The sequence below is a fragment of the Somniosus microcephalus genome, chromosome 28 (genome assembly GCF_052327205.1).
Source record: "Somniosus microcephalus isolate GS21.2 chromosome 28, FLI_Smic_1.0, whole genome shotgun sequence".
NCBI lineage: Eukaryota > Metazoa > Chordata > Chondrichthyes > Squaliformes > Somniosidae > Somniosus > Somniosus microcephalus.
Genome location: NC_141014.1, coordinates 10,663,391 through 10,676,100, shown reverse-complemented (window position 1 = coordinate 10,676,100; position 12,710 = coordinate 10,663,391). Strand labels below are relative to the sequence as shown.

General features: G+C 48.4%; 1 protein-coding gene across 1 annotated transcript in view; it reads left to right on the top strand.

Moving 5' to 3' along the window:
* Window positions 1–2,010: 2,010 nt before the first annotated feature.
* txn2 (thioredoxin 2) overlaps window positions 2,011–12,710 on the top strand; it is a 30,009-nt gene continuing 19,309 nt past the window's right edge. The window contains exon 1 of the mRNA XM_085969460.1: window positions 2,011–2,315. Within this exon, the coding sequence (XP_085825586.1) occupies window positions 2,038–2,315 (278 nt within the window). The 5' untranslated portion in view covers window positions 2,011–2,037. The remainder of the gene's footprint in view (window positions 2,316–12,710) is intronic.

Below are 12,710 nucleotides of genomic sequence, written 5' to 3'. Positions count from 1 at the left end.
TCTGCAAACTTAATCATGCCCCCTATATTCAAGTCTAGATCATTGATATATACCACAAAACGCAAGGGACCTAATACTGAGCCCTGCGGAACCCCACTGGAAACAGCCTTCCAGTCACACAAACACCCATCAACCATTACCCTCTGCTTCCTGCCTCCGAGCCAGTTTTGAATCCAACTTGACACTTTGCCCTGGATCCCATGGGCTTTTAACTTCGTGACCAGTCTGCCATGTGGAACCTTATCAAAAGCCTTGCTAAAGTCCATATACGCTACATCAAATGCACTACCCTCATCTACCCTCCTTGTTACCACCTCAAAAAATTCAATCAAGTTTGTCAGACATGACCTTCCCTTAACAAATCTGTGCTGACTATTCTTGATTAATCCGTAATGAAGATTTATCCTGTTCTTCAGAATTCTTTCCAATAATTTTCCCACCACCGAGGTTAGGCTGACTGGCCTGTAATTACTTGGTCTATCCTTTTCTCCCTTTTTAAACAATGGTACCACATTAGCAGTCCTCCAGCACCACACCTCAAGCCAGAGAGGATTGAAAAATGACGGTCAGGGCCTCTGCTATTTCCTCTTTTGCTTTGCTTAACAGCCTGGGGATTGATACACTTTTAAAGCTGCTAAACCCCTTAATACTTCCTCTCTCACTATGTTTATTTCATCGAATATTTCACACTCCTCCCTGATAGCAATGTCTGCTTCGCCCCTCTCCTTTGTGAAAACAGACGCAAAGTATTCATTAAGTGTTCCATGTGTGTTTAAAATTGTTTGCACCTGTCTTCCCTCCTCACGTTCCCCTGCGTCAGTGTGTGTTCAGCTGGCTGCTAGGAGAGATACATTAGCATCCCACGTAACTCTCGCTTTATTTCTTTCCACCCGATGGTGTATTCCTTGCGCACTCAGTACGGCTGAGATTCCATAGAGACGTGAATCTGCATATTAATCATTCACAGCACTGGCTATTAAAGCACCATTTTTAAAAATGAAGTTTCTTAATCTCTCGTGGTTTAGTGGGTAAATGCCTTTCCCTGTACTAAATCACACTGAGTAGAAAGGTCCCTGGTCTGAACTGATTTTGCCAATCTTCACTGCAGAGGCAGTGAATGTTCTACACTGGGCCTCCTGTGTCCTTGGGCGGAAAATTAACCGGAGCTCTTGATCAAGCTTCAGTGAACCCCTGCTGGAATGTCTTGATAGGGAGAGAGGACCAGATCAGGCTTGACTTTAAAGGATCTCCCCTCTTTTTCTCCCCCCCCCCCCCCCCCCCCCCCCAGCTCTGTGGTTGAGCAGGTTGCTGTCACTCGCTCCCCCCCCCCCAGCCTCTCACCTCCAGCCTGCAGTTGTCTGATGTGGTGAATGGGAGCGATCTGACTGACTCTGGTCATTTTTCCTTCCTCGACCCATTAGAAGGTAATTGGCTTCTGGTCAGTTCCTTATATATTTAAAAAAAAAACTGAAGACATCGACTCTCTGCCAGGGAACAGTTCCAAGAACAAACATGGGAACAGTTCCAAGAACAAACATAGGAACAGGAATAGGCCAGTCTGCACCAGGTACCCGCGAGTATTTCACCCACATGGCCAGTATTCAGGTGTGAAACCTGTTGACAAGCTATTCGATCACGGGAGATACACAATTAAGCCCAACCCCCTCCTCGCCTGGACTCCACGTGCAGGCACTGGGTGCCAATAAGGTGTGCGTCTAGTCTGAGCGCTAACCTTGCACAGACCAGGACCGATCTGGAGATTTTCCTAGTTGGTATGGAGCACCTCTTTTTGTTGCAGGAATGAATAAATTTGGTCCAACTGGTGTGTGATGCACCCCACTGGTCTGCGACACCAGCTGCGATCAGCCATGATCTAATTGAATGGCAGAACAGGCTGAAGGGGCTGAATGGCCTCCTCCTGTTCCTATGTTTATAAGTGAGGCAAGTCTAATTTTATGTCAACTGAAGGCTGCTGCTTCAACGCGTTCAGGTTTGGAGTTGTTTGCACGTCCTAACGCTAACGGCCTGCTTTCACAGATGGCTCACAGGCTTTTGCTGAGGAGGCTCGTGTCCGTGACCCTTCGGGAGTCCTCTTGCCCAGTGCGGCCTCAGTCCTCGGCACGCCTCCCAAGCCTGAGCGCCCTCTCCTGGCACGGCGCCAGGCCTCCCTCCCACCACCGAGCAGGTCCTACCACCGCCAGAGGGTTTTGCGTATCTCACGCCGACGGAGTCTCCTTCAACATCCAGAACCAGGCGGATTTCACCGACCGAGTCATCAACAGCAAGAAGCCAGTCTTGGTGGATTTCCATGCAGGGTGAGTTGATGCTTTTTGTTTCATTCCTTGTTGGGTTTTCTGCCTTCTCTTCACTGCATTTGTGACACTAGTAATCCTTACCCAAATGCCATTGTTTGCACGGCAATGGGTTTCCCAAATGCCATTGTTTGCACGGCAATGGGTTTCCCAAATGCCATTGTTTGCACGGCAATGGGTTTCCCAAATGCCATTGTTTGCACGGCAATGGGTTTCCCAAATGCCATTGTTTGCGTGGCAGTGGGTCACCCTGCAGAGGGGGCATCACAACTGAGCCCAATCCTGCCCTCGTGTTACATCTTTAAATCCACAGGCAAACACTTGCAGCAAGGGTTGCTTGATGCTGACTGGGAGTGAGAACCCTGGATCACTTCCCCCCCCCCCCCCCCCCCCCCCCCCCGCAAACCCCCCGCCTGAGAAATACTGACGCCAGTTGTAGCATTTTATGCCTCCTTAACTGAGATTGGCTAACTTGGCACAGGGCGGGCATTGATCCTGGGGCCTCTCCCTCTCCCTATATCTCAGCTAGTTGCTGGAAAAACCTGCTGAGACATCGGGTGAAGCCACGAGTTAATGCCTCACATGGAAACATAGAAAAATAGGAGCAGGATTCGGCCATTCGGCCCTTCGAGCCTGCTCCGCCATTCAATATGATCATGGCTGATCCTCTATCTCAATATCATATTCCCCCTCTCTCCCCATACCCCTTGATGCCTTTTGCGTCTAGAAATCTATCTATCTCCTCAAATATATTCAGTGACTTGGCCTCCACAGCCTTCTGTGGTAGAGAATTCCACAGGTTCACCACCCTCTGAGTGAAGAAATTTCTCATCATCTCAGTCCTAACCCGTATTCTGAGACTGTGACCCCTCGTTCTAGACCCCCCCCAGCCAGGGGAAACATCCTCCCTGCATCCAGTCTGTCTAGCCCTGTCAGAATTTTATACATTTCAATGAGATCCCCTCTCGTTCTTGTAAACTCTAGTGAATACAGGCCTAGTCGACCCAATCTCTCCTCATACGACAGTCCTGCCATCCCAGGAATCAGTCTGGTGAACCTTCGCTGAATTCCCTCTATGGCAAGTATATCCTTTCTTAGGTGAGGAGACCAGAACTGCACACAGTACTCCAGGTGTAGTCTCACCAGGACTCTGTATAACTGTAGTAAGGTGATGTGCCTTCAATAACCACAAAACTAGAAGTTATAGACTTAAACAAGTTGGCTTTTAATCACTAAGATCTGAGCTAACATCTCAACACGCCGACTGGTTCACAGGAATGAGTCATACAGATCCTGGGATCTTTATCACAGAATCTACAGTGCAGATAGAGGCCATTTCGGCCCATCGAGCCTGCACCGACACATATCCCACCCTATCCCCGTAACCCCACGTATTTAATCCCCTAACACTAAGGGTCAATTTATCATAGCCAAATCAACCTAACCTGCACATCTTTGGACTGTGGGAGGAAACCGGAGCACCCGGAGGAAACCCACGCAGACACGGGGAGAATGTGCAAACTCCACACAGACAGTTGCCCGAGGCCAGATTTGAATCCGGGTCCCTGGTGCTGTGAGGCAACAGTGCTAACCACTATGCCACCGTGCCCCCCATGTAAGAGAAGTCCGGGGCGGAGCCAAGAGCCAAGACCTGGAACCTCCCAGGTTAGTCAGGAGAGAGGAAGTGAAACTATACACAGTGTGGGGGAGGGTAATATACTTGAGTGCAAAACGAATACAGGAAATACAGGATCAAGACAAACAGATTTCATTACATTCACCCCTCCTTTAGATTTAGTCCATCGGGGTGATGTTTCTTAAAAGTTGGTATAAGTGAGTCTGTCAGGAGGTTTTGCAGTTCTCCGTGATCGGCGCAAAGCCGGTTGGGGTGCCTCTAGGGGAGTGGATTCTGGTTCCTCCGCTGTCCGGGCCTCCGCAGTGTCCTCCAGGTTAAAGTTGGGTATTGATACCTCTGGGCGTCCTGTCTCTTTGTAGTGTAGGTCTTCATCGGGTAGTCTCTCATCGTTCTCTCCGCTCCCCGAGGGAGCGAGGTCTTTTATGGAAACAGTGTCCTCTCGCCCGTCAAGAGTATTCGATATAGGCGTACTGAGGGTTTGCATGGAGGAGCTGTACCTTTTCCACAAGGGGGTCCGTTTTATGGCCTCTCACGTGCTTCCGCAATAGTACTGTCCCCGGAGACGTCAGCCACGCGGTTAGAGATATGCCCGAGGTGGATTTCTGGGGGAAAACGAACATCTTTTCGTGAGGGGTAGCGTTAGTGGCAGTACATAACAGAGACCTTATGGAGTGGAGCACGTCTGGGAGGACTTCCTGCCAGCGGGAGGTCGGAAGGCCTTTTGAGTTTAAGGCTAACGTGACAGCCTTCCAAACAGTAGCATTCTCCCTTTCCACTTGCCCATTACCCCGGGGGTTGTAGCTAGTGGTTCTGCTAGTGGCTATCCCCTTCGAGAGCAAGAACTGGCGCAGTTCGTCACTCATGAATGACGTCCCCCTATCGTTGTGTATGTCGTTCGGCATGCCAAACATGCAGAATAGATTACAGAGACACTCGATGACCGTGGCACTGGTCATGTCTGGGCAGGGAATGGCGAAGGGGAAGCGGGAATATTCATCAATGATATTGAGGAAGTATACGTTACGGTCGGCAGAGGGAAGGGGTCCCTTGAAGTCCAGACTTAGGTGCTCGAATGGCCGTGTGGCTTTGATAAGGTGTGCACGGTCAGGCCTGTAGAAACGAGGCTTGCATTCCGCACAGATGCGGCAGGCTCTGGTCATTGCCCTGACCTCCTCGATGGAGTGGGGCAGATTGCGGGACTTTATAAAATGGTATAGTCGGGTGACCCCTGGGTGACAGAGGTCGTTGTGGAGACCCTGTAATTTGTCCGTATGAATGCTGGCACACATTCCCCGCGATAGGGCGTCTGGGGGTTCATTAAGGGCTCCCGGCCTGTACATAATATCATAGTCGAACGTGGATAGTTCGATCCTCCACCTGAGTATTTTGTCATTCTTGATTTTCCCCCTTTGTTATTAAACATGAAAGCCACCGACCGCTGGTCGGTGAGCGGGGTGAAACGTTTGCCGGCTAGGTAGTGTCTCCAGTGCCGCACTGCCTCCACTATAGCCTGTGCCTCCTTCTCGACAGAAGAGTGCCTGATTTCAGGTCCCTGAAGGGTTCGGGAGAAGAAGGCCACAGGTCTCCCAGCCTGATTGAGGGTCGCAGCTAAGGCAAAGTCTGACGCATCGCTTTCGACTTGAAAGGGAATGCATTCGTCCACTGCACACACTGCAGCCCTTTCAATGTCCTGTTTGATACTGGTGAAAGCCTCCCGAGCTTCAGCTGATAGTGGGAAGGACGTCGATTTAATGAGGGGTCGGGCCTTATCAGAGTAATTGGGCACCCATTGGGCATAATACGAAAAAAATCCCAGGCACCTTTAAAGCTTTGGGATTGTGGGGCAGGGGCAGTTCCTTTAGGGGGTGTAATCGGTCAGGGTCCGGTCCAATTACCCCATCTTCCACCACACAGCCGAGGATACAGAGACGGGTTGTGTTGAAGACACATTTGTCTTCGTTGTAGGTTAGATTCAGCTTTAGGGCAGTTTTTAAAAATCTCGCAAGATTTAGATCGTGGTCTTGCTGGTTGTGCCCGCAGATAGTGACATTGTCCAGATAGGGGTAGGTAGCTTGTAGTTTATTCTCGTCAACCATGCGGTCCATCTCACGTTGGAAGACCGAGACCCCATTTGTTACCCTGAAGGGCACTCGTAGAGGCGCCCGTTCGCCTCGAAGGCGGTGTATGGGCGGTCCTCTGTTCTAATGGGGAGCTGGTGATACGCGGATTTGAGGTCGATAGTCGAGAAGACTCGGTATTGCGCGATCTGGTTGACCATTTCTGATATGCGGGGTAAAGGGTAGGCGTCCAGCTGGGTATAAATATTAACAGTCTGGCTGTAGTCAATTACCATCCGTTTCTTTTCGCTATTTTTAACTATGACTACTTGGGCACGCCACGGACTGGTACTGCATTCAATAATGCCTTCCCGCAGGAGTCTGTCCACTTCCGCCTTGATAAAGTGTCTGTCTTCCAGACTGTACCGTCTACTTTTGGTTACTATGGGCCTACAGTTCGGAGCGAGATTAGCGAATAAAGAGGGCGGGCTGATTTTTAAGGTTGATAGGGCACAGACTGTGAGTGGCGGCTGGGACCCGCCATATGCTAGCGTGACACTTTCGTGGTGGCACTGGAAGGCCAGGCCCAAGATTACATTAACAGAGTTCTGGCATCACGAGGAGTTTAAAATCCTTGTAGTCCGTGCCTTTTACAGTCAGTGTTACCACACAGTAGCCCAAAATGTCCGAAGTGTGGGGCTTAGCAGCCATAGCAATTCTGCTCCGTGTAGGGGTTACCGTTAATGAGTGCCGCCGTACCAGGCTAGGGTGGATAAAACTCTCGGTACTCCCACAGTCAATTAAACATTTTGTTAAATTCCTGTTTACCTGTATGTCCATCATGGATTTTGTCAACGGGTGTGGCCTGGATTGATCCACCGTGATCGAAGCCACTGTTGGGCCCTGGGCGGCCGTTGAGTCGGGAAAAGATGGCGGATCCCAAGATGGCGGCCCGCACGGCACGCACGAGGCGGTGACTGAGTTGGAAATCGGATTCCCCCTGCAGACTTTGCTAAAATGCCCCTTTTTCTTACATTTGAAGCATGTAGCGCCCTTCGTTGGGCATCGTTGTCTGGGGTGCTTGGCCTGGCCGCAGAAGTAGCATTTCGGGCCTCAAGACATTGCCGCTGTAGTAGGACTTCTGGGTGAACTTCTGTGTGGGGACTCCGGCGGTGTAGAGCTGGTCTGAGACCTGGATGGGGAAGATGGCTGATTCCAAGATGGCGGCCCACTCGGCGCGCACGAGGCGGTGAGGGCCACATGGCCGGAAGAATAAGAGTCAGAGTTTTTCTGGGCCACGTCCAGCGATCGCGCAGTGGCGACTGCCTTTTTTAAGTCCAGGACCACCACCTCCAGCAGTCTCTGCCGGATATAATTCGATTTGAGGCACGTGATGAAGGAATTGCGGACCAATTCGTCAGAGTACACGTTGGCCGTCACGGCCTTGCAGTTACAGTCCCAGACCAAGTCCTTTTAGGCCCTGTAAGAAATCGTCCATTGATCCCTCTGGTCGCTGCCTGCGTGTAGCCAGCAGATGTCTGGCGTACACTTCGTTTACCGGCCTCTGGTATTGGGCCTTCAGGATATTGATGGCCTCCGTGTAAGAGGTGGCGTCCCGGATGAACGAATAAATCCGATGACTTACGCGAGTAGTCAGTAGACTCAGTTTATCTACCTCGCTAGCGGATGAGGCCCCCGCGAAGAGTTCGAAGCATTTGAGCCAGTGTCCAAATTGATCTGATGCTTCAGCAGAATGTGGATCCAAGTCCAGACGCTCTGGTTTTAGGAGTCGATCCATCCTAGTATTCTTTAGTGATTAAAATTGATGTGCCTTCAATAACCACAAAACTAGAAGTTATAGACTTAAACAAGTTGGCTTTTAATCACTAAGATCAGAGCTAACATCTCAACACGCCGACTGGTTCACAGGAATGAGTCATACAGATCCTGGGATCTTTATGTAAGAGAAGTCAGGGGCGGAGCCAAGACCTGGAACCTCCCAGGTTAGTCAGGAGAGAGGAAGTGAAACTATACAGTGTGGGGGAGGGTAATATACATGAGTGCAAAATGAATACAGGAAATACAGGATCAAGACAAACAGATTTCATTACATTAGGCATCCTTGCTCCTGTACTCAAATAACATAGAAACATAGAAGATAGGAGCCGGAGTAGGCCATTCGGCCCCTCTAGCCTGTTCTGCCATTTAATGAGATCATAGCTGATCATCCAAATTCAGTACCCTGTCCCTGCTTTCTCCCCATATCCCTTGATCCCGTTAGCCTTAAGAAATATATCTAACTCCTTCTGGAATATATTTAATGAATTGGCCTCCACTGCCTTGTGTGGTAGAGAATTCCACAGGTTCACCACTTTCTGGGTGAACAGGTTCCTCCTCATCTCTGTCCTAAATGGCTTACCCCTTATCCTTAGATTGTGACCCCTGGCTCTAGACTCCCCCGCCATCGGGAACATCCTTCCTGCATCTAGTCTGCCTAGTCCTGTTAGAATTTTATAAGTTTAAATGAGATCCCCTCTCATTCTTCTAAACTCCAGCGAATTTAAGCCTAATCGACCCAATCTCTCTTCATATGTCATTCCTGCCATCCCAGGTATCAGTCTGGTGAATCTTCGCTGCACTCCCTCCATGGCAAGAACATCCTTCCTCAGATAAGGTGACCAAAACTGCACACAATACTCAAGGTGTGGTCTCGCCAAGGCCCTGTACAACTGCAGCAAGACATCCTTGCTCCTGTACTCGAATCCTCTCGCTATGAAGGCCAACATACCATTTGCCGCCTTAACCGCTTGCTGCATCTGCATGCTTACCTTCAGCGACTGGTGCACAAGGACACCCAGGTCTCGTTGCACTTCCCCTTTTCTCAATCTATTGCCGTTCAGATAATCTGTCTTCCTGTTTTTGCCACCGAAGTGGATAACCTCGCATTTATCCACATTATACTGCATTTGCCATGCATCTGCCCAATCACCCAACCTGTCCAAATCACACTGGAGTTTCTCGGCATCCTCCTCACAGCACATGCCCACCCAGCTTTGTGTCGTCTGCAAACTTGGAGATATTACATCTAGTTCCCTCGTCTAGATCATTTATATATATATATATATATATATATATATATATATTGTGAATACCTGGGGTCCTAGCACTGATCCCTGCGGTACCCCAGTAGTCATTGCCTGCTACTCGGAAAAAGACCCGTTTATTCTAAGTCTTTGCTTCCTGTCTGCCAACCAGTTCTCTCTATCAAGACAGTACCTTACCCCCAATCCCATGTGCTTTAACTTTGCATGCTAATCTCTTATGCGGGACCTTATCGAAAGCCTTCTGAAAGTCCAAATACACCACATCCACTGGTTCGCCCTTATCTATTCTACCAGTTACATCCTCAAAAAATTCCAGTAGATTAGTCAAGCATGATTTACCTTTTGTAAATCCATGTTGACTTTGTCCGATTCTCCAGAGTCTATAGAATTTTGGAAGATGACCAGCAATGCATCTACTATTTCTAGGGCCACTTCCTTAAGTACCCTAGGATGTTGATTATCAGGCCCTGGGGATTTATCGGCCTTCAATCCCATCAATTTCCCTAACACCATTTCCCTACAAATACTGATTTCATTCAGTTCCTCCCTCTCATTAGACCCTATGTCCCCCGACATCTCTGGGAGGTTATTTGTGTCCTCCTTTGTGAAGACAGAACCAAAGTATGTATTTAATTGGTCTGCCATTTCTTTGTTCCCCATTATAAATTCCCCTGATTCTGACTGCAAGGGACCTACGCTTGACTTCAATCTTTTTCTCTTCACATATCTATAGAAGCTTTTACAGTCAGTTTTTATGTTCCCTGTAAGCTTACTCTCAATCTATTTCCCCCTCTTAATTAATCCCTTTGTCCTCCTTTGCTGAATCCTAAACTGCTCCCAATCCTCAGGTTTGCTGCTTTTTCTGGCCAAATTATATGTCCTCTCCTTGGATCTTATGCTATCCCTAATTTCCCTTGTTAGCCACGGTTGAGTCACCTTTTTTGTTTTATTTTTATGCCAAACAGGGATGAACAAATTCTGTAGTTCATCCATGCGATCTTTAAATGTTTGCCATTGCCTAGCCACCATCAACCCTTTAAGTAACGTTCCCCAATCCATCCTAGCCAACTCGTGCCTCATGCCATCGTAGTTTCCTTTATTTAAATTCAGGACCCTGGTCTCTGAGTCAACTACTTCACTCTCCTCACCAAGGGGCCTCGCACAACAAGATTGCTAATTAATCCTTTCTCATTACATAATACCCAGTCTAAGATGGCCTGATCTCTAGTTGGTTTCTCGACATATTGGTCCAGGAAACCATCCTGTATACACGCTAGGAATTCCTCCTGCACAGTATTGTTACTAATTTGGTTAGCCCAATCTATATGTATGCTCTTGCAATGAAGGCCAACATACCAGTTGCCTTCCTAACTGCTTGCTGCACCTGCATGTTTGCTTTCAATGACTTGTGTACAAGGACACCCGGGTCCCTTTGTACATCAACATTTCCCAATCTATCACCATTTAAATAATACTCTGCCTTTCTGTTTTACCTACCTACGTGGATAACTTCACATTTATCCACGTTATGCTGCATCTGCCATGTATTTGCCCACTCACTCAACTTGTCTAAATCGCCTTGAAGCCTCTTTGCATCCTCCTCACAACTCACAATCCCACCTAGTTTCGTGTCGTCAGCAAACTTGGAAATATTACATTTGGTTCCCTCATCCAAATCGTTGATATATATTGTGAATAGCTGGGGCCCAAGCACTGATCCCTGCGGTACCCCACTAGTCACCGCCTGCCACCCCGAAAAAGACTCGATTTATTCCTACTCTGTTTCCTGTCTGTTAACCAATTTTCAATCCATGCCAGTATATTACCTCCAATCCCATGTGCTTTAATTTTGTACACTAACCTCTTATGTGGGACTTTATCAGAGGCCTTCTGAAAATCCAAATGCACCACATCCACTGCTTCTCCCTTATCTATTCTACCAGTTACATCCTCAAAAAACTCCAGTAGGTTTGTCAGACACAATTTCCCTTTCATAAATCCATGTTGACTTTGTCTAACATGTTGATATTTTCTAAGTGTCCTGTTATCACACCCTTTATAATAGACTCTAGCATTTTCCCTACTACCGATGTTAAGCTAACCGGTCTGTAGTTCCCTGTTTTCTCTCTCCCTTTTTTAAATAGTGGGGTTACATTTGCCACCCTCCAATCTGCAGGAACTGTTCCATAATCTATAGAATTTTGGAAGATGACAACCAATGCATCCACTATTTCCATGGCTACCTCTTTTAGTACTCTGAGATGCAGATTATCAGGCCCTGGGGATTTATCGGCTTTCAGTCCCATTAATTTCTACAGCACTATTTTCTTACTAATACTAATTTCCTTTAATTCCTCCTTCTCACTAGACCCTTGTTTCCCTAGCATTTCTGGGAAGTTATTTGTGTTCTCTTCCGTGACTAATGCCAGTAATGTTTTTTCTCCCCCCCCCCCCCCCCCTTGAACGAGTTTGTTTAGCTTCCTAATGGTGCAGAGCTGCACCACATGTTATAATCACTCAGTCATGCCGACCAGGAACAGATCTTTGATCTGTGCGGAGTTCACTGATCACAGATGAAGTGGAAGTAGGGGTGATTTCTACTGGCCTTTCGGAAGACTGGGCGGGGTGGGGTGGGGAGCAGATGGGACAGGGTTTGCACTCCTATTACAGGGGGTGAGGAGTGGGTGGGCAGTGTTCCTGAGGTGGGATTTGGGCACTGGAGCTCCGCTTAGATTAAGCAGGGCCCGGAGGTAGCCTGCTGCCTGGCTCAGCCAGGGAGCTGGTTGGAATTGCTCGCAGAGGCAGGCGCTGGCGAGAGCTGTGCGGGATGGCTTCAGTTTTGCTGCTGGAGTTACAGAATAGAATCATATAGCAGAGGAGGCCATTCAGCCCATCATTACTCTATGAAAACCCTTCATGGTTTTGAACACCTCTATTAAATCTCCCCATAACCATCTCTGTTCTAAGGAGAACAACCCCAGCTTCTTCACATAACTGAAGTCCCTCATCCCTGGTACCATTCTAGTAAATCTCCCTTGCACCTTCTCCAAGGCCTTGACGTCCTTCCTGAAGTGTGGTGCCCAGAGTTGTAGGAAGCTGCAACGTATCCAGAGCTTGACGGGCAGCCATTTACATTGAATTACATCGAATCTACAGCACAAACAGGCCATTCGGCCCAACTGGTCTGTGCTGGTGATTATGCTCCACATGAACCTCCTCCCACCCCTCTTCATCTCACCCCATCAGCATAACCTTCTATTCCTTTCACCCTCATGTGCTTGTCTAGCTTCCCCTTGAATGCATTCTCCTGCCCAAGGTGCTCCACCTTCATTTGCTTGAAATCTTGTGCAGATGCTTGCTGTGCGACAACCAGTCAGGATAAACACTCAGGATGCGAGGTTATCCACTTTGGTGTCAAAAACAGGAAGGCAGATTATTATCTGAATGGCAATAGATTGGGAGAAGGGGAAGTGCAACGAGACCTGGGTGTCCTTGTGCACCAGTCGCTGAAGGTAAGCATGCAGGTGCAGCAGGCGGTTAAGAAGGCAAATGGTATGTTGGCCTTCATAGCGAGAGGGTTTGAGTACAAGAACAAGGATGT